This window comes from Lepidochelys kempii, chromosome 8 (genome assembly GCF_965140285.1).
Source record: "Lepidochelys kempii isolate rLepKem1 chromosome 8, rLepKem1.hap1, whole genome shotgun sequence".
NCBI classification, from domain to species: domain Eukaryota; kingdom Metazoa; phylum Chordata; order Testudines; family Cheloniidae; genus Lepidochelys; species Lepidochelys kempii.
In genome coordinates this window covers 34,660,053-34,679,936 of record NC_136387.1, presented here as the reverse complement: position 1 = coordinate 34,679,936, position 19,884 = coordinate 34,660,053, and the positions used below count along the sequence as shown (strand labels likewise).

The window sequence follows — 19,884 nt, the reverse complement described above, 5'->3', positions numbered from 1 at the left end:
TAATCCACATCCTATTTTAAAATTAGACAATCAAATGGAACAGTATCTGGAAGTTCTCGCTTTCAGGCTCCTTCATTCTTTCAACAAAAACCTCAGTTATGAATACCAGAGTTATGGACTGATCAGTCAACCACACACCTCATTTGGAACCAGAAGTACACAATCAGGCAGCAGCAGAAACCAAAAAAAGAGCAAATACAGTACAGTACTGTGTTAAACGTAAACTAAAGGGAAAGTTTAAAGAAAGATTTGATAAGGTAAGGAAACAGGTTCTGTGCTGGTTTCATTTAAATTAAGGTGGTTAAAAGCAGCATTTTCCTTCTGCATAATATAACTTTGAGATTAAGTTAACTAAATTAATGTTTAGCTGTAAACTTTTGAAAGAACCACCACAATGTTTTGTTCAGAATTACGAACAGCCTCCATTCCCGAGGTGTTTGTAACTCTGGACTTCTACTGTAGATATTATTCACTGATTCATAAGAGAATGGAAGTACTCCAGTTTTGTGATTTTTGTATTTGCTTTTAAAGTAAGGAATCTGAGATTAAATATCAATTGAGAAAGTTACAAAATGCTCATATAAAAAACAATAGTGAAACATGCAGTTACTACTCCTGAGGGAATTCTGTACCCCAAAAATAAAAATTCTGCATACAGTATATTAAAATTCTGCAAAATGCTGCAAATTTTATTTGTCAATAAATGTGTAGGCTCCAAGGCGGCAATGGGAAGCACAGGCTACTGGCTGCATGGAGGTGGGAGATCACCCTACAGCCCTTCCTGAGCTCTCCCTCCCCCCGGACAGGGACTCAGCAGTGATGCTGCACCCATGACACAGTGCAAGGGCTGGGCCTGCCCCAGAAACACCCTGGGGCCCTGCTCCTCTGCACCAGGTGCAGGCAGGCAGGCTCAGCCCAGCAGGATCCAAGCGTGGGGCAATCTGGCTGAATATGGCTCAGTGAGGGATCTGGATGCACTGGGGCTCTGCAGGGGGTCCAGGTAAAGGTGGCTGGGGCTCAGCAGGGGAGTCTGGATGAGGGGGAAGTGAGGCTCGGCGGGGTGGGGTCCAGGTGCAGCTGGTTGGGGTTTGGGGGAGTGGGGGTTCAGGTTCTGGCGGATCGAGTTGGGGGGGGTTCGATGGGCCAGCTTAACGGGGGAGCCCCAGCTGCTGCCAAGGGGCCGCCATATGCTGGGTTACCGCTTCCCCCCAATCGCCATCACTCCCACATCCCCCTTCCCTATTCCATCCCTCTTCCTCCCCCCGACCCCACTTGCCCTGCCCCATCGCAGGCACTCACTATTATACAGAATACAGGGTGCCCAGCACACACACTGGAAAGACAACTAGCAATAGGACCCAGGCAGAGTCAGTGAGACAGAGCTGTGAGGCAGCTCTGCGCTCACAGAAATTTGGGGGTGGCGGGGAGCCACATGTACCCTCCCACACCTCGCCTCTGGGGACACAATGCCCCCCCAACTTTACACCCAGGGGCATCCCCAGCCCCTCTGCAGTGATTTACCCCTCTGCGGCTGCTCTGGAAACCAGAAACAAGGTGCCCCCGCTGTTGGGGAGCAGGCATATGACCACTCTTACAGCTTACCTTTGCTTGCCTGTCATTTTCTGCATAGAAGCAAAGAAATCTGTGGGTGACATGCACAGTGGCTCAGAATTCCTCCAGGAGTAAGTTATAAAAGCCTAGGCTGAGATTTTCAAAACTGCCTAAAATTTGGATACCCAGATCTGAGAGTCTTAGCTCTAATGTTTGGATATTGTTAGATGTCAGTTTTGTACACTTGTGCCGTTTTTACCTAGCATTAACATTTGAACATTGTGCTGCTAGCCAGAAAAATAACTAGCTCTGAAACACCGAACTAGCAGGGGCCCCCACGAGAAAATAGTATTCTGTAGTATTACAACTTTTTTTTATGGAAGGGCCAGTGGCGTAGCCAGGTGGACCAAACAGGGGCAGCGATCACAAAAAAGGCGCCACCCACTGCGGTGCTTTTACTCACCCAGAGGCACTCCAGGTCTTCGGCGGTGGGTCCTTCAGTGCTGCCGAACACACCTGGAGCGAATGAAGGACCCATCGCTGAAGACCTGGAGCGCCGCCAGGTGAGTAAAAATTAAAAAGGCCCTTAATTAAAGGGCCCCCGAAATTGCTTTGCGCCAGGCCCCCTGAATCCTCTGGGCAGCCCTGCCTCCCTGGCCAGGAGCCGGGCAGGATGGTCCTGCGGGCTGTAGTTTGCCCACCCTTGGGCTAGGGACACCCAGAGAATGGGGTTGTATCCCTGACCATCTTGGTCAACAGCCACTGATGGACCTATCCTCCAGGAACTTATCTAGTTCTTTTTTTGAATCCAGTTATAGATTTAGCGTTCAGAATATTTCCTGGCAACAAGTTCCACAGGGTGACTATGCGTTGTGTGAAGTAGTACTGCTTTTTGTTTGTTTTAACCCGGCTGCCTATTAATTTCTTTGGGTGATCCTTGGTTTTTCTGTTATAAGGGGTAAACTTCCTTATTTACTTTCTCCCTCTATCCTTTTATGATTTTATAGACCTCTATCACTTTCCCCCTTAGTTGTCTTTTTCTCCCCCTAAGATGAACAATTGGACTTTTTATGGAAGTGGTTTCAGACCCCCAATCATTTTTGTTGCCTCTCTTTCTGTACTTTTTCCAATCCCTATATATATATATATATATATATATATAAAATTTATTTTTAGTTGGGACGATTAGAACTGCACAAAGTATTCAAGGTGTGGGCATACTTAGATTTATAGATTGGCACTATGATATTTTCTGTCTTATTATCTAGCCCCTTCCTAATGGTTCCTAACATTGCTAGCTTTTTTGACTGTCGCTGCACATTGAGTGGATGTTTTCAAAGAACTATTCACAGTGACTCCAAGATTTCTTTCTTGAGTGGAACAGCTAATTTAAATCTCATTATTTTGTATGAATAGGTGGGATTATGTTTTCCAATGTGTGTTACTTTGCATTTATCAACACTGAATGGATGGGAATCTGGGAGGCAGTGACCATGAGTTGGTTGAGTTCAGGATCCTGACGCAGGGAAGAAAGGTAAGCAGCAGGATACGGACCCTGGACTTCAGGAAAGCAGACTTCGACTCCCTCAGGGAACGGATGGCCAGGATCCCCTGGGGGACTAACTTGAAGGGGAAAGGAGTCCCGGAGAGCTGGCTGTATTTCAAGGAATCCCTGTTGAGGTTACAGGGACAAACCATCCCGATGAGTCGAAAGAATAGTAAATATGGCAGGCGACCAGCTTGGCTTAATGGTGAAATCCTAGTGGATCTTAAACATAAAAAAGAAGCTTACAAGAAGTGGAAGGTTGGACATATGACCAGGGAAGAGTATAAAAATATTGCTCGGGCATGTAGGAATGTTATCAGGAGGGCCAAATCGCACCTGGAGCTGCAGCTAGCCAGAGATGTCAAGAGTAACAAGAAGGGTTTCTTCAGGTATGTTGGCAACAAGAAGAAAGCCAAGGAATGTGTGGGCCCCTTACTGAATGAGGGAGGCAACCTAGTGACAGAGGATGTGGAAAAAGCTAATGTACTCAATGCTTTTTTTGCCTCTGTTTTCACTAACAAGGTCAGCTCCCAGACTGCTGCGCTGGGCATCACAAAATGCGGAAGAGATGGCCAGCCCTCTGTGGAGATAGAGGCGGTTAGGGACTATTTAGAAAAGCTGGACGTGCACAAGTCCATGGGGCCGGACGAGTTGCATCCGAGAGTGCTGAAGGAATTGGCGGCTGTGATTGCAGAGCCACTGGCCATTATCTTTGAAAACTCGTGGCAAACCGGGGAAGTCCCGGATGACTGGAAAAAGGCTAATGTAGTGCCAATCTTTAAAAAAGGGAAGAAGGAAGATCCTGGGAACTACAGGCCAGTCAGCCTCACCTCAGTCCCTGGAAAAATCATGGAGCAGGTCCTCAAAGAATCAATCCTGAAGCACTTGCATGAGAGGAAAGTGATCAGGAACAGCCAGCATGGATTCACCAAGGGAAGGTCATGCCTGACTAATCTAATCGCCTTTTATGATGAGATTACTGGTTCTGTGGATGAAGGGAAAGCAGTGGATGTATTGTTTCTTGACTTTAGCAAAGCTTTTGACACGGTCTCCCATAGTATTCTTGTCAGCAAGTTAAGGAAGTATGGGCTGGATGAATGCACTATAAGGTGGGTAGAAAGCTGGCTAGATTGTCGGGCTCAACGGGTAGTGATCAATGGCTCCATGTCTAGTTGGCAGCCGGTATCAAGTGGAGTGCCCCAGGGGTCGGTCCTGGGGCCGGTTTTATTCAATATCTTCATAAATGATCTGGAGGATGGTGTGGATTGCACTCTCAGCAAATTTGCGGATGATACTAAACTGGGAGGAGTGGTAGATACACTGGAGGGGAGGGATAGGATACAGAAGGACCTAGACCAATTGGAAGATTGGGCCAAAAGGAATCTGATGAGGTTCAATAAGGATAAGTGCAGGGTCCTGCACTTAGGACGGAAGAACCCAATGCACAGCTACAGACTAGGGACCGAATGGCTAGGCAGCAGTTCTGCGGAAAAGGACCTAGGGGTGACAGTGGACGAGAAGCTGGATATGAGTCAGCAGTGTGCCCTTGTTGCCAAGAAGGCCAATGGCATTTTGGGATGTATAAGTAGGGGCATAGCGAGCAGATCGAGGGACGTGATCGTTCCCCTCTATTCGACATTGGTGAGGCCTCATCTGGAGTACTGTGTCCAGTTTTGGGCCCCACACTTCAAGAAGGATGTGGATAAATTGGAGAGAGTCCAGCGAAGGGCAACAAAAATGATTAGGGGACTGGAACACATGAGTTATGAGGAGAGGCTGAGGGAGCTGGGATTGTTTAGCCTGCAGAAGAGAAGAATGAGGGGGGATTTGATAGCTGCTTTCAACTACCTGAAAGGGGGTTCCAAAGAGGATGGCTCTAGACTGTTCTCAATGGTAGCAGATGACAGAACGAGGAGTAATGGTCTCAAGTTGCAGTGGGGGAGGTTTAGATTGGATATTAGGAAAAACTTTTTCACTAAGAGGGTGGTGAAACACTGGAATGCGTTACCTAGGGAGGTGGTAGAATCTCCTTCCTTAGAGGTTTTTAAGGTCAGGCTTGACAAAGCCCTGGCTGGGATGATTTAACTGGGAATTGGTCCTGCTTTGAGCAGGGGGTTGGACTAGATGACCTTCTGGGGTCCCTTCCAACCCTGATATTCTATGATTCTATGATTCTAACTTTAGTCATTCTGTTGCCCAGTCACGCAGTTTTGAGAGATCCCTTTGTAATTCTTCCATCGACCTCACTACCTACCGTGGATTACCGAAACTGATTACCTACCCCTCCTGTCGGCATAGACAGTGCCTCCAACTGAACCGCTACAGAGGCGCAGTGGTCTACACTTTTCAAGTGGAGGCACTGGAACAATAGTTAAGCTTATATAAGATTAGCAAGGCCAGGTACCACATTTCAAGAGCTTCTTGAAGCACCATGAGCAAAATTCTGCTTCACTTATACTAGGTTATTTCACTAACAACTGGGGTTGCACAAGTTCAGTTGAGGGCAGAATTTGGCCGTAAGAGTGCAAAGTGTGTTCATTAGTAATTTGATAATTCAGTGAACAGATAGGAGGTACAGAAAAGCCGGCAAAGATAAAATGTAATACAAATATTTAAAGCAATAGAGACAGAGAGCTTGGAAGTGAAACCACTAGAAAAAGCGGCAATATCAGAACAAAATCTACACTGTTTACTCCTCAGAGTTCCTCAATGAAAAAAATTATGCCAGACACCACTTAAAGCCTCTATGGTGACATTAACCTTAGTGAACTAAGTGAATGATGTGACTTCATTGCTCTGTGACAACAGTTACAGAAATGCAAGGTGCCCAGTGGAACCCCGATGCAGAGGGTGTTCCCAGGCACGGGTTGGTGTTGATAGCCAAGATAATCTTGAGCTGTTGGTTATTTTCCAGCTGGATAAGAACATAGCATAGTGGCAACAAAATTAGTTGTCTTCATATAAAGTAAAGTACTTGGGAGTATTGGTGAGTTAAGTATCCACTTGCTTCTGTGCTCCACTCTTTTGCTAACTGAAATGAACACTTGCCAATCTCCTATTTAGTGCACCAGCTTCACACTGAGCAGAACAATTAACTGCCCTGCTAGATACACTGTATTACAGTCCTTTTACATTCAACTTATGTCTATTACCAAAAGACTTTTTGTAATGATTTAATGACCCCAAATAAACCATCCCCATCACTAATTTATCCAAAATGGTTTGAAATGTTAGCTAGTATGTAAGCTGGAAAGTGTGAACAGATAAAGTAAATTGCTTTTATATGGAAAGTTTGTCAAAGTTAAAATAAAATTTAAAGTCTTATCACTTTGCTGCAAATCATAGATTCATAGATATTTAGGTCAGAAGGGACCATTATGATCATCTAGTCTGACCTCCTGCACAAATCAAATCTATCTCCTTAAGAATTCATTGAATACAAATACAAGGTCCATTTGCTGAATGCTCTCAATACCCTCAAGTTCCAGTATTTCAAAGACATTCTGTGCTAAGAGCATATTTGAGGTCATCTGTTTCTCTTTGTTCAGACAGTCACTGCTCCTGAGAAAGGTACTTCACATTTCTAGTGACTCACCAAGACCAGCAACAAGACCCTGAAATCTTTCAGAGTAATTAAACTCAGTGGGCTAACAATATAGTCTGCTTCTCCTATAGTTTAATACCAGTGTCTCTCTTGGGGTGAGATGGTGGGAGGGAGTAGGCCATAGTCAACTGTTTCTGCAGTTTGAGAACTTTTCCAAGCACGTTTTACAACAGACACATGCTGGGAGGCCTTATAAAAGAGGATGCTGCACAGCCCTGAAAATTTTTACAATTTGTTTATATTCACTGCCATATTCCAAACAGGCCATAAACATGAGACCATCAATTACTTATTATGCTTAAAACGAGTATACTTACCCAGAACTATGCACCTCTATTGCTGTGCAATTTCAACTACCAATACTGTAACAACCATGAAGATGTAAGATGTAGAACCCCATGGTATTCAACTGCCTTGCAAGCGACTATGAGCTCATCCCAAAGACAAAGTTGGTATTAAAAGTATAGGACGTCAGAATTCAAACATATTTATTGTTAACTCCCTTTTAAATTAGAACTTCAAGTTCTCTCCTATAGTTCCTACATAACTTACCTCCATGAACATCTTTTGAATACTGGTACTTTCACAGCATTTGAGATGCTCAGTCTGTTTGTACAAGGAAAACTGGGTCCCTAATTCTCCACTGGTAGCAGCAACAGTTGAAATTATAGTAGTCAGGACTCAGGTGTTTACATGGAGTTAAAAATGCCTGCATTATGTCTATACTGTAACTGCTGGTAGAGCTACACTGGTGAATTATGGATTTTAGTTTCGTTATTGTAGACAAATGCCTCAGCAAGTATTTGAGACATCTGGTAAATAAGGAATACATTTACTGAACTCTTTCAAAACAGAATTCCAATTTATCATGATGGGATAAAGAATTTCATTTGACAAACGTTGTCTTATGTGAGTGCCATTTACTGCGCCTATTAGTTTGTGTTTAGTTTGCAAGTAGGAAACCTTGTTGTTACCTGAAACAGCCAGGAAGTCATCGATGGAAGTAATGTCATCTACAGCATCTGTCAATACACGGACTTGCTTTTCCCATTGTTCTTTGAAGAGATCCATGTTTTCTTGCGCTAGTTTACTTTGTGGTTTGGCAGCCAGAGCCAATGCAGCATTGATAACCTGTAAAATGTGTTACATGTTCAAAATTTACTCTTATTTCATGCAGTTAAATCAGTAAGTTACATTCAGTCAGTCATTCAGGTGTGAGCAGGCAGGCTCAGCCCAGCAGGATCCAAGTGTGGAGGCTTAGTGGGGGGATCCAGGTGTGGGGCAATCTGGATGCAGGCAGCTCAGTGAGGGATCTGGATGCACAGGGGCTCATTGGGGGGTTCTGGGTGCAGGGGCAATGGGACTCTGCAGGAGGGTCCAGGTGAGCCCCAGTTACCTTCAGTGGGGGGTCATATGGGGTTTCAGTGGGGTGGTCCAGGTGCTGGGGTAGTAAGGCTTGGGGAGTCCAGGTGCAGCTGTTTGGGGCTCAGTGGACTTGGGGTCCAGTGGGTCTGCTAAACAGGAGAGCCCCAGCTGCTACAGTGGGGACGCCCGGGCGCTCACTATTGTACAGAAAACAGGGCATCCAGCACAATGGGGAAGATGACTGGCACCAGGACCCAGGCAGAGTCAGTGAGCTGTGCTCACGGGAATAGGGAGTGGGGGGGGGACAAGCAGTGGCACATGACCCCGCATGCCTTGCCTCTGGGCATCCCCAGCCCCATCCATATGGGGTGATTAATCTCTCCACTGGTTGTTCCAGGTGCCGGAAACAAGGTGCCTGCTGTGATTGAGGAGGGGGCCTGTGACCATGCTTGCAGCTTCACTTTGCTTTCCTGCAGAAAACGACGGGGAAGCAAAGAAATCTGTGGAGGGACATGAATTCTGCATGCACGCATTGGCGCAGAATTCCCTCAGGAGTAACAGCAGAAGTGGTATATTTTAGATGGGATAGGGTGTGCTTGACACATCTGAAGTGTTTCCTAAATACCTTGGCCAGAACACTGACGAAGGGAATGAAATGCGCCAGGAAAGGTGACATTTTCCAGAATTAGAACTACACATTATCTGTGAATTTGATGAATTAAAAGAAAATCTACTCTGTATCCACCCAATAAATCTTACAGCAGCCTAATTGTTCTAGGAATTAACTGTACAAGACCTTGATAGTCCAAAAATGAAAAGGCAGAAAGTTTGTTCATGCGGTTTTATCTGCTACCTCTCCCAAAACTGCTCCCACTTCTTGAATCAACCCCCTAGAGGCTTCTTCAAGCCTGCCTTCTAATTACTTCCATCTATTCAGGAAAAAAAACAATGTGACTTCAAAAATTAAGCTGTTGGAATTTGCTGAATATAGAGTATAAAGAGAGACTATAGAGTACATATTACACAAGCTATTCAGTCAATTTCAAGAGTAAAAACCCTCTGAAACTTCAGTAAGAAACACTGATCTTAGAACCTTTCCTTGATTCAGCATTGTCTCAAAGTTTTATTACCCATATTTTAGGGACACTAGCTGGAAACATTATCCCACCATATTGCCACCAGACGCCAAGAAGAGAAATGGAAATGACTACATATGACACTAAAGAAAAAAATTTAGCTTAATGCACCTAAGTGGGGGTGGGTGAGGGGGAAGGAGATAATTTCCATCCCAGAATACTGAATGAATTGGCATATGAGATTCCTAGCCCAGTAACAAGGTTTTTACTAAGTCTATCTATTCAGGAGATCAGTCAGCATTGGGGAAGTGGGGGCGAACAATCTCAAATCTTTGGTTCGCCGATGACATTGATGGCCTGGCAGGCAGCGAAGATGAACTTACCTACCTTGTGAAACGATGGATGAAACCTCCGCAAAATACAGCGTGGAAATCAGTGTAGAGAAAACCAAGCTGATCAAAACAAATGTGACAGGATCAGCTCACATATCACTGTCAGTGGACAAGAGCTCGAGAGAGTGAAACAGTTCAAGTATTTGGGGGCAATCACAGGCAGAAATTCTGGCAAGAACCGCGCAAACAGCAGCAAAGCTAAAGCCAATTTGGAGGAATAAGAACATCTCCCTGCAATCCAAACTGAAACTGCTGCATGCATTGGTCATCTCTATTTTTCTATATGTGTGCGACACATGGACCCTTCCAGTAGAACTTGAATGGAAAATACAGGTAGTAGAGATGAGATACTTCCGTAAAATCCTGGACTTCTCCTACTTTGACTATGTTACTAACGAAGAGGTCCACATCATCATCACCCAATGCGCTGGGTCACATGAAGATTTCCTGATGATCGTGAAGAAGCGCAAGCTGAAGTGGTTCAGCCATGTAACAAGATCTGGCCTATCCAAGATCCTCTTCCATGGGACAGTACAGGGGAAGATAAGAGGTAGATGGAAGAAGAGATAGACTGACAACATAAAATAGTGGACAGGAATGGACTTCGCGAAGACCCAAGCTCTGACAGACAATCGTCAGGGGTGGAGACAATTAGTTGATTGCTCATCAATGATGGTGCCCCAATGACCAATGCGGTTATGGGAGTGATGATGATCTATTCAGGGGCGGAGATATAAGACTAGAGAGTAGCTAACATTGTATATTTAAGAATACCTCTTCTTACTGCAAATCCAGTAAGACCCAAAACAGAGAGGAAGGCGGAGCAGAATACAGATAGACACCACACAACTCTAAAAGCTTTTAATTAGATGTAAGGAACTTCCATTTCTTCTTCAGGTGCTGGTCCCTATGTGTATTCCATACATGGGTGGCAGACAAACAGTATTCAGACCAGAAGGGAGGTGCACATATGAAGTCAGAAAAGATACTTGAACTGTAGACCCCGCGTCGGCAGCAGAGGCCCAACTAGCGCATAATGTTTTGTGAATGAACTCCAGGTTGCCAGATTCCTACTGCATTAATAGCTTAAAGCCACTTAAAAACTAGCCCACAAGTAGCCTGAGTACCCAGATAATGACAACGCTGATTACAAATGAAAGAATGTAAAGAAATTTAATGTAGTTGGTAACTACTTATGTGCTTTACTTTCTGCATTTCTCTAAGCATAGACAATGGAAAAAAAAACATCTATTCTACTACCTTTAATTCATTTCACTTTCAGTGTCCTATTGCTCTAATGTTTGGGTTTCAAACACCGCACAGAAATCTTTGCCTACAAACTATTTTCAGCCAGATACTTAGTCTTTTTAAAAAAGGTTTTGGCTAGCAGCCACAAACCTTGTCCTGACCTCTCCCCTGGACACTCTCAGGGGGCAGGAGTGTGGGACAAAGGGTGTGCTCTGCCCACCCGGGTGCATGATGGGAGGGACACCTTGACATCAGCCCCTACATGGCTCTGTGCTGATAAGGAGGTTTGTGGTCCTGAGCAGCTGTGGCCAGCAGCGGCTCCATGGAGGAGCAGAGGCAGTACAGCTGGAGGCAACAGAGGAGGAGATAGACCTGGGTGTATGGGTTGATCAGAGGATGACTATGAGCCATCAGTGTGATACAGCTATGAAAAAGGCAAATACAATCCTAGAATGTATTAGCGAGGCATTTCCAATACAGATAAAGAAGCATTAATGCCATTGGACAAGGCAGTGGTAAGACCTTATTTGGAATACTCTGTACAATTCTGGTCACCCAGGTTCAAGACTAATTTAAACTGGAATAGTTGCAGACAAGAGCTACTGGGATGATCAGTGGAATGGAGGCTGTCTTATGAGAGGAGACTGGAAGAGCTTAGCTTGTTTAGACGAGCAAAAAAGGCTGAGCAAAAAAGGCTGAGAAGGGATATATTTGCTCTCTATACATGTATTGGGGGTAATTTTAGGGATGGTGAAGAGCTATTTAAGCTAGACGACAATGTTGGCACAAGCACAAATGGATATAAAATGTCCATGAACAAAGTTCAGGCTGGAAATTGGGAGGTTTCTAACCTTCAGAAGGGTGTTATTCTTGAACAGCCTCCTAATAGGAGCTGTGGGTGCAAACAACTTAACTGGTTTTGAGAGCACGCTGGACAAATTGAGTGAGATTGTCTGACCAGGTTGCCTGTGATGGTTGGAGGAAGGGTTCAACAATCCTGGGGCTCACTTCCAATTTATGTCTGTGTTCCTAAAGCTCATGCTTTAGGCTTTCAGCCAGCCACTGGCAGGAGTCAGGAAGGGATATCCCTCACCCCCACCCAATGTATTTTGGCAGTGTTTCGTTTTATTTAAATCTCCTTCCTGTGAAGAATCAGGGATGGCCACAACTGGAGAAGAAACATTGCGTGGCAAGGGCCAGGACTCTGAAGTGGCATCGAGCACATTCATTCGGTGCTTGGCTGGCTGGTTCTTGCTCACATACTCAGGGTCCAACTGATCGCCATATGTGAGGTCAGGAAGGATTTTTCCCCCAGGTCTGATTGGCAGTGACCTTGGGTTTGTTTGTTTTTTTTGCCTTCCTCGGCAGCCTGTGGATGTGGGTCACTTGCCAGGATTATCTGGGTGTCTCATTTAATCATTTTCCTGCCATTGCAGGAACCTCGAACACTGACGCACCTTGGTCCCTCCTATTTTCTGTCTGAGGCACAGAAGAGTCTAGTCTCCTGAAGGCTTTAATATTTTGGTTTCATTTCAGTTGTTGGGTTTAGTGTTTGGCTGCTGGGTGGTGTTGGTGTCCTGTGATATCCAAAAGGTCAGACTAGACGATCTACTGGTCCCTTCTGGCCTAAACTCCTACAGCCATGATAATAAACAATACTGATTTTTGTTTTCAAACACAAGCTTTGGAACAAATTAACTTTAAGTTTGGTCTATACCTTTTTCCACTGTGCCTTTTTAAAGCTATATATTATTTCCCAAAGCTGTGAGCAAAACAGTAAGCAACAGATGCGCCTCCTTTTATAAAATCCATTTTTTCCACCTATCTGATTCATTCAGAAGTGTCACAACCCATTCTTTAAATATAACTCACTAATTACAGAGTGATGATGATGTTAAACATGTCATAATGGCACTGAATGAATCAGACAGGAGAAGCAGGCTGATTTACTCAAGGGATCTCGGAAATTAGCAACGATTGGGGGGAAAAATGCAGAGAAGTTATATTGCGCTATGGAGACTAGTATGTTATGTTACTTTTTCAGCCCTGAAGATTTGGGCTGAAATCCTGATTTAAGTTACAAGTGAAAATGAGCTTGATAGGTTCTGTAATGTAAACAAATAATGACAATTTAGCATGAGTGGCAAGCTGCCTAACAGAGATGAAGGGCTGAAAAATGGCACTGAAGGGACTGCACTCTGTCTGGTGTGCTCAGTCACAAGCTTTCACAAGCACAAGTTTTACTTTCCCTCCACCCCAGGAAAGTAATGAAGACAAATTTACACTTGAGTGTACTGAATACACTAATTTACTAACCTGTTATGAACATGGCTCTTTCTTGAGTTTTGAAAGTTTCTGAGTGAAGCTTCCTATTGCCTAAGAAAATGGATTTCAAAGATATTTGGGTTCCCAACTTTTTTTTTTTTTTTTTTTAAATCTCACAAATGTTCAGCAATTGTTTTTAAAAGGAATAAGTTGTAATTCATCACCCTACGACTATTACGGTATGAACTAAATCAGAGGTTCATCGTAGCCAGTGTTGCACTGGATGTGCAATAGGAAGATGCAAGGGCAGTATGTCTTATGTTTAGGATCCTGTTATTCAGTCAAGGCTAATGTCAGTTGTGTTTCATCCTGGCAGAGAAGATGGAAGCCGAACCTCTCTCTCCAAGACTCTATACTCACGGTCTGGTACAGGAACTGCTGGACCTGTTCCCCCCGGCCTGGTTTATTTAATGCATTATCAGCCTGTCAGTCAAAAGAGCAGGATCTAGACATCCACAACTCTCCGGACATGAATCTCAGTAATAAGAACCCTAGAAGGGAAGGATAAAAGGGGCAACCCTCCAGAAGTTCTCTCAGCCCTGTATTTTGCTAGTAACCATGACTACCAAAACAGAGGCTGGTAACGTAGAGCCTTAGAATCCTGAATTTATCCTTCTCCTAGTTCCCTTTGCAATTGCAAGCATGAAAACATGCTTCAGGGAGTATTAAAACCAGGTAACATTAATGCCAGTGACACACATGCTGCTTGTATCTGCACAATGTATGCTCTGAAAAAGGAAACTGTCTTGGTATTTTTTCTTAGAATAAAGTATAGCTACCCAACCTTGCACCCTGATCAGCTACCTTTCCCTGCAATGATGGAGGTGATTACAGGTATAAAAGCAGGCCCTATAGTCTCCTTGATAAAGCATTTTCTCAAAAGCTACAATTTTTAACATACTAATGCTGATAAAATTGAACACAAAAAATGAACTATATAAAAACCCTTCAGAAAAGGCAGTGAGTCTTCCAGGAAGAAAAGTGATTTTGGTTTTCCACATATCCCCCATAAAAAGGGAGAGCTAAGTCAGTGAAAGTGCTTCATTAAAAGTTGAGAGGTAAGATTATCTTTCCAACAAGCAGGTATGGCTATGAACCCTTATACTTGGGAAGTAGCCAGCAGCAAGACAGAAATGAAAGAAAAAACAAAGAAATCTCAAAGGCTGACTATAGGATCAGTGTGAAGTTTAAAGGGGAAACCTCACCAGGAAGAAGCTCTGTGCCAAAGACTTTCTCAGCTGAAACTCTGAAATCCAGCTTGTAAGGTCTGGCAAAGATTAGTGCAGGGCCCGGTAGTAGCTTCACAATTGTCTTTTACTGAGGCACATTCCATCTCCATCCACAAGGTGGCTACCAACCTGGAGTAGTATGCCCAAATTCCATCTGCGCTATCAGGCCTTTAACTCTGTACATACAGTTTGTGGTCTAAGCAGAATACCTCTCATGGCTTCTTCTTTAACTATATACATTTTCTGGATGGATTGTGGCTGTATCGACAGTCCCTTTTCAAGCATGTGCATTTGCATTTTTAGAACGCAGACACACCTACAGAACAGTCAGTCAAAGAAATCAAATGAATCTGCCATCAGCCACCCACTTCAAAGGAGAAGAAAATGGGCACACAGAGGAACCATCTGTCACATGGGACAAAAACTGTAGATTTATTTTGGAGGGCTCGAAGAGCAGGCTAACCAGCAGGTCATAACTGTTTGCTGACCAAGGGAATTGGAGGATGTGTTAGGGAACAGTGCACTGGGCTGAGCAGCTGTTGGAGAAGCAGTGATCAGCATTCTTCTTTTTAGTATAACCTATGTGATGCACTTCACCTTTTTGCACATACACCTCTCCTTGCACAGTCTGTTTCACTGCTGCTGGAGTCCAGCTCAAGGAGTACAGCTTTTTTGTGGCTCTGAGCCAAGTTGGCTGCTGGAAGCTGGAGATACAGTATAAGAGGAAGAAAATCAGTAGAAGTGGACTGAAAGATCGTGGGGGAGAAAAAATAAGGATGGAATGGAATTTGGGGGGGAAGAAAAAGCTAGTTATGTTAGTATTTGGGGACTGCAGCAATAAGAGCTCAGAAGCGGTCAGTCATCACTCCTGCAGGAGGACTCCTCCCAGGGCTAGCAGAGAGACAGCCGCCTGTTTCTTCAGGGAAAAGGATCAGAGCCAAGTGTACAGGTTAGTGGAAGTGTCTAATTCAAAAAAGCTGTAATAAACTTGGGAATTGCATTACATCCTCACTCCCTATTTATTTTTACTGCTGCTTGACAGGAAATGGAGAAGCGACTTTCCTGCTTTGCAATCCAAGTGGCTGAAAAAGTAAAGTGTTCAGCTCAAGTCAAAAGAGAAAAAATAGGCTTGGGTGACAGCCAATGGTCAACATGTTTACTTCGGGAAAAAAAACGTGCAAAGCAAGAACAGCTTAGCCCTCCTTCTCAGGTGCTTTTAACACCTGTAAAAGCGTAACTTCAGCGTTAAAATCTCTGCTTTACAGAAAAATGTAGGTGGTTTACTTAGGGGTGGAAAAAGTGTTCAAAATTTAAAACACTGCATGCTCTAAATGTGGACAAAGCCATCTACCATTCCGCCGCCAGAACCCCTCCCCCCTTCCACAAAGGCACGCTTAACTGGTGCAACAGATGTGCATATTAATGACAATTAAGTCATCTCCATTTACATCCAACTCCAGTGTTGGAATCATGTGCCAACCTTCAGTGTACTTCACTAGGACTATGAGTTGGGGCACTGAAACTGAAGCACCTCACCTGGAAGCCAAATGTAAGAAACAATGAGAGGTTTTGTCTTTTCTAGATGTGCTGGCAGTGATCAGTTGAAAAATTAAAGTTGTGAGCAAAAAAATTAATTGCTTTCAACTGTAATTCATTACTTGTCCCAATGGGCTTAGAGTAGTCAGTATCTTCCCGGTCACACTAGAACGTTTACTCTGGTAATGTTATAGCAGTTAAAAGGACGCTTAGGGCTTGTCTACATAAAAAAGAAATTTACTGCTATAATTTCCCATGAAGATATACTTACTTTATAATTAGAAAGTGCCTTTTTCTGATTTAGATTATACTTCTTTAAAAGGCATATCCACAGGGGGTGTTGTTCTGACATAACTACACCAGTAAATAAACAAGCCCTTAAATTTGTGTGTCCCAGTTAGTATAAGAACTGGAAGAACTTTTAAATAGACTTATTTATTTTTCAATATTTGTGCTGTTCCCACTTTGCATTTCACTGAATTAGAACAATGAAGATAAACAAAACCTCTGAAGCACACCAGTCTGTTTTTAACTAGCAGCTGTTCTCACACTACAGTCTATAGAGCAAGTTCTGTCCACTATAAAACAGTCTACAACAGTAACACTTACTGCTACTTGCCACCTTGCTTTTCAGCCCCTCCTTTCCCACCCTCTCTTCTAGGCCCAGAATAGCAAAATGGCTGCTCAGGATTCTTGTGCTGTCTTCTTGACTTCATCCCATTTGTCTCCTACTGGTTCCCTTCTAAAGAGAGTCTGCCTATTGACCCCTGACCAGATCTTGAGAGGTTCGGACCTGGGATCAAACTATAAGCTATATGTTAGGAAACGCTAAGGTGCTTAAGGAAATGATCATAAAAACAATTAAAGCTACAATGCACAGGAACAGAAGATGTAAAATAAAATTGAAAATAGGCTTTCAATAAGCTTGAGGCCTAACAGGGCCCAGCAGTTAGCATAAGACCTGACTAGTTAGCCTTGGCGCTTGTCTACACTTAAAACGCTACAGCGGCACAGCTGCATCGCTGTAGAACTTCAGTGTAGACACTGGTAGTGTAGGTAATCTACCTGCCCAAGAGGCGGTAGCTAGGTCAACAGATGAATGCTTCCATTGACCTAGTGCTGTCTACACGGGGACTCGGGTTAGTTTAACTATGCAGCTCAGGGTTGTAGATTTTTCACATCTCTGACTGAGGTGATTTAACCGATCTAATTTTCTCGTGTGGACCAGACCTAAGTGTTTGACCTAGGGCTAAAAGATTTAGCAATATGTATCTTGTGAGAAAATACAATATAACAAACTGATCTTAAATTAACAGATTTTAGGGGCTTTTTGGCACACATAATCATGAAGTGAAACCAGATTTATGTTTTGAAATATACTGATGTAAATAACTTCCACGACCAGACAAGACCTTCATTACTGTTCCCCAGTGTAACAGATGTGGGCTGGAGGCTGAAACCCAATCAAATATGGTCCCAGATGTGTGGGGGCTTGAAGTAAAATGGTTGTAAAAAATTGTCAGACCAACCCCTTAGCTGGGAAATTAGGATGACAGTGTCAATCCCACTTACCGTGCTTCTGCCAATTCTTTCCATCCTCACACCTGATGGTTTCCATCAAGTTGTGATATGCACAATGCAGAAGGCCATTCTGCTATATTTATCTTATTTTACTATGGTTGCAATTATAGTTGCTTCTATTTGGATACTAAAAGTCTTCATGTATCTAGATATGTGACTCAATCTCATTTCCTATAACAAATTTCAAGGAGCTACTGAGTAAAAGAACCTGAATTAATCAAATGCTACATCATCAGTTTCTGTACTGTCTAGGTACATTTATTTTCGTATTTAGCTTTTACTTCAGATTCTCTGTTTTGACAGAAGTGCCATTAGAATACTTCAAGACTCCTGAATTAGGCATTGGAAGGGTTAGGTCAGGTATTTGGCTGCTGCATTTAGAGGAGATGCACTAACCTTTCAAATGGGTGGAGAAAGGAGCAGGTACTGCTTGGGTAACAAAGTCTTTGGCATAAAAGAGGGAGGAAGCCTCCTTCCCCAAACAGGACAACAAGTGGGCTGGAGATATAACCATGTGCACAGTGGCAGCTGAAAAACCTGCAGCAGGGTGCGTGATTTCTTTTTTAAAACCATTAAAATTTTAAAGCTTTGTTTAGGATTTGCCAGTCTCTGCATGGGATTTTTCACACTAATATCCTTTATATGCTGTGTCAGTAGGTGTGATCAGCATATGTTACCATCTGTTTCATCAGGTATCTATAAGCAATTAGTTGCTTTTCAAGCATTTCAAAAATATGAATGTAAGGATGTGAAACAGAGTTATTAAAAACAAGATGTTAATATGATAAAAGGCCAAATTTATTTTTAAAAAGTGTCACTCTACCCAGGAATTAGCTAAAATCTGTTTAATAGGCCTGATTCACACAACTCTGTGCAGGGAGGCACAAGGTAGGCCAGGAGGCCCGTTTGCACTAATACAGGGCTGGCATTGACCCCACGGAAGGGCAGGTGATGTTGCGTCCTGTCCTTTCAGGGTTTCTTCAGAGATAGGGAAGTTTTAATACCACCAGGGCTCCCTAGTACCACCAGGGCTCCCTCCTGCAGAGGCCATACGGAGATGTGTTGAGTCAGCTCCCACTACCCCCAACTTTTGGGTTAAGCCAGTCACCTATGACCCTCAGCAGAGGAGAGATCACAAGTGTTTTCTGTTCCTAGTGAATTTTCTGGCAGGGGGCTTTCTCCAGCAGGCTCTTTGCTGTCAAAAACTGACACCACCTGGAGTGAAATTTAGCCAGATATTAGTTTTATAACATTTAAATCTATATCACTAACATTCAGATAACAGTCTGCAACTGAGCTTTACTTGGGTCTATTCAAGCCTCTTTCCAAACATAAGTGAAGTGAGAGCAGTCAATGTCCAGCCGTTAAATAACAGCATCACATCACAACATTGCAAAGTATCTCCAAAACTCTACTTCCTTTCAAGAGCCGTACAACAATGTCAAGTTCCCCTCTTAGCTTTCTGCACACCTACCACGTGTGTTATGCATGTTATTCTTATCAACATTTGACGTCTATCAAAATCATCTACTCAAATATCCCTAACTCAAAATGCATTTTAAAATCTCCAAAAACAGATTTTCACGTTTCTAAACAGAGTTGAATTCCAGGGGGATTGAGTTTCTTTCTTTCAGTAAGATCTAACCAACTTCCACAAGCTACATTTTAGTTTTATCTTAACCAGTAGAATGCTACCCAGTATCTGAGTCAGGTGGATGAGATGGAAACTGGCGTTCGGGGCTGAGAGAGGCTCAGGTGAAGGACATATTTCCAGGGTTTATGGGAAGACAGCAGACGCTGGATGTCAGGAGGTGGGCTGTGGGAGTTTCCAGAACGAAGTGAAAATATTAGATTGCAGGAAAGCTAGTGGTATCAGTGTCATGGGGTGGGGGGTGGAAGAACTTGCAAAGGGGAGCGGTGAAAGAGTTAAGAGGTTTGCCAACCCAAGGATTAGTATAACTGTTTAAGAACTAAGTTATTAAAAAACAAGTCTTTTAAACTTCCAAGTATCAAAGCAACTCTTGTGTGAAGTGCTTGCCATTCTCCCCAATAGTAAGTTTACGACCTATTTAAAGGCTTGGAGAGGGCAGAAAACATTTATCTCAGAATGTGTGGGTTGAGTTAGTGACATTACAAAAATCTCTCTGTTCCTCAAAGTCTCCAAGTTTTTAAACTTTTAGGTACTGGAGTTCCAAGATACAGCACTCTGCTGATTCAGCCCTTAGTCAGACTCTCTCCTATCGCCTCTCCCCAAAGCCCTGGCGATTAGTTCTACAGAATGTGTAAATTATTTGCTTGTTGCCTCAAAGTCCTCACTAACATTGTAATTTTACGACCTCTAAACCAAAAAAATCTCTTTAAAATGCACACTAGTTCCGAGGCCTGAAGTTTCAGATGTAAAACAGTGGAAATTAAATGTAGATTATCTAGG

General features: G+C 43.3%; 1 protein-coding gene across 2 annotated transcripts in view; it reads right to left on the bottom strand.

The window, feature by feature from the left end:
- CTNNA1 (catenin alpha 1) overlaps window positions 1–19,884 on the bottom strand; it is a 203,103-nt gene that overhangs the window by 26,593 nt on the left and 156,626 nt on the right. For both annotated transcript variants that reach the window (XM_073356004.2, XM_073356005.2), the window contains one exon: window positions 7,676–7,832. In XM_073356004.2, the coding sequence (XP_073212105.1) occupies window positions 7,676–7,832 (157 nt within the window). The remainder of the gene's footprint in view (window positions 1–7,675; window positions 7,833–19,884) is intronic.